The 2,597-nt window shown below is 36.7% G+C and overlaps 1 protein-coding gene across 1 annotated transcript in view; it reads left to right on the top strand.

Annotated features, from left to right (window-relative positions):
• LOC148950802 (poly(A) polymerase type 3-like) overlaps window positions 1-1,610 on the top strand; it is a 40,148-nt gene extending 38,538 nt beyond the window's left edge. Inside the window, exon 9 of the mRNA XM_089090436.1 lies at window positions 1,507-1,610. Within this exon, the coding sequence (XP_088946562.1) occupies window positions 1,507-1,610 (104 nt within the window). The remainder of the gene's footprint in view (window positions 1-1,506) is intronic.
• Window positions 1,611-2,597: the final 987 nt, after the last annotated feature.

Here is a 2,597-nt window from a genome sequence, read left to right as displayed (position 1 = left end):
ATGGCGGTATACTGGTTAAACTGCACACATATTCATGTAGGTTTTTTTGTAGGTTTTCAACGAATTGGGCCCTTACTACTGCCATTTTAATAGCCTAGATATATATTATGTGAGGCAAGTACACAAGGATAACTTTTTCGGAACAGGAACCCTCAAAACCCTAAATTAAAAAAAAATTAAGCACTAGAAATCGCCTGCATACTTATTTGAATAATCTTTTTTTTTTAATTTTCCGCTATCCCCTATCCCTTTTGAAAATTTTGTGTTCTAGTTGGACCCAGAAGCCGTAACACACACACACACAAAACCTTTCAAACGTTTCGTGATAAGGAACTGTAAGGAGGGAGTGACTTGGCTCAATGCTAACCGAAACGGGGGCGTATTTTCGTCAAAACCCTGGGGAGAAGGGGCAAAGTTGGAGTTAAGGGATAATGAACAGTTTTTTTTTCAAGAATAAAAACGTAATCAAACAATTCATGGTAACGAACTGTAAGTAAGGATTGACCCAGCTCAATAGGAACTGAAACTCTAAAAAACGGAATTTTGATAACAATAGATACATCAAAAGAGTCCGATTTTCATTTTATTTTCAAACATGTAAGTTTCATCAAGTTTAGTTCTACCCATCAAAAGTTATGTACCTGAGAAAATTTACATGATTTTCGAAAAAATGGGAAAACCCGCCCTAAAAGTCATAGAACCTTAATAAAAATTACACCATCAAATTCAGCGTATCACAGAACCTTAATTTAGAGGTTTCAAACTCTAAATTAAAAACTCTACTGACTAGCAGAAACTAGAAAGCTACTGTAACAAAAGAGGGTTGTTAAAAGCTTATATTTATACCTAATCGCTTTTTATAAATTTGACGGGATAGCGCATTCCCATAAACTGGAATTTTGTATTTTTTGCCACAAGAAAGATCACGGATGCGTGTGTATTTGTTTGTTTTTTTCCCAGGGGTGATCGTATCGACCCAGTGGTCCTAAGAATATCGCGAGAGGGCTCACTCGAATGGAAATTAAAAGTTTTAGTGCCCTTTTTAAGTGACCAAAAAATGAAGGGCAACTAGAACCCCCCCCCCCAAGCTAATTTTTTCCCCAAAGTCATCCGATCAAAATTTTGATATAGCCAATTTGTTCAATATGGTCAGAAAATATAATAACTATGTCTTTGAGGATGATTTAATCCCCCTCAGTCCCCGGGGGAAGGACTGCAAATTATGAACTTAGTCCATTGCTTACATATAGTATTGGTTATTGGGAAGTATACAGACGCTTTCAGGGAGATTTTCTCTGGTAGTGGTGGGGGGGGGGTTGCCTGTTCCAGTCACTGATTTGGATCCAAAGCCACAAACCCTGTATTGATTTACCTGAGGCTACCAACATGGGCTGGAGAATTGAAGATCATGAACTGAAGCCAGACCTAGTCTCTGCGATGCCGCGTGGGCTAGCATCGCTTTCTTTTTGCAACTGTGACAAGACAAGGTGCAATGCCCCAAAATAGGTTTCTGTGACCGCGCATGCAAATGTGGAGATGACCCCCAAAAATGCCCACTTTCCGATGTGAATCAGAACGTGTTCGAAGACGAAGATGAAGAAGAGATTTGAGTCACCGTTTTATGTTCAAGTTCAAATATTTAATGTTTTATTTGTTTTAATATTAAACTGCTAATGCAATACATTTAAACCTTACTTTCAGCTGATCATGACATTTACCGTCTGCTACATCAGTGGCCTTTGACCCAATCCAACCGACTGGATCATTGGCCCCTGCTATGCTGGAATTTAAAGAAAATAGTATCTTAAATCAGCCTTGGTCACCTCTGCACCACGCGTTCACACGGCTTTGCTACCTTGAGGCTCGTATATGAGCCTACGTAAGCCAGATTGTATCTAATACTACAGAAAAAATAAATAGTTGCTCAAGAATTAAGATTTTTTGGCAAAGAGGCACATGGTTTGACTCGTAATGACGAGCAGAATTCAAATCAAGCATAAAAAAGAATTTCTTGTTGAAAGGCTTTTATATTCCTGCAGATTCTAGTCTTGACTTTGTTTTTATTAACAACGTGTAAAGGACATTCTGACGGTTCGAATGATGTGCAGTTTGATTCGTTCTCACTTTTTTTAACAGTTAAAAAAAAATAAAAAAAATTGGTCATTGTAGGCCAATTTATGAAAGCTATGACGTTATTTAGAAAAAAATAAATAGTTGCTCAAGCATTGTGTTTTTTTTTTAAGAGGTGCATGGTTTGACTCGTTTATAATGAGCAAAATTCAAATAAAGCATAAAAAAATATACCTATGAAGGCAAGAAAAACCAAAAAAACTAAGGAAAAGTATATTTAAAAACCTTGTTTTCAAAATTAAATAAGGTTTGACAAAAAATAAGGTGGTGGGGAAAAACTAAAAATATTAGGTGAAAGTACTCATTCTTAGAATTCAGAATATGCCAAGTTTATAAAGTTTTCAGTTTATTTAACCGTGTAAAAATAATCAAGAACGGTATGACGTCGTAATAGGGCAAATTTGACTTTATAGGCTAAAATGACCATGTTCTACACGCGTGCGAGCTTATGCACCCCGCTATTCGTT

Source organism: Artemia sp. Qi Xiang Cuo, chromosome 6, assembly GCF_049724085.1.
Source record: "Artemia sp. Qi Xiang Cuo chromosome 6, ASM4972408v1, whole genome shotgun sequence".
Lineage (NCBI taxonomy): Eukaryota > Metazoa > Arthropoda > Branchiopoda > Anostraca > Artemiidae > Artemia > Artemia sp. Qi Xiang Cuo.
This window is presented reverse-complemented; position numbering and strand designations above follow the sequence as displayed.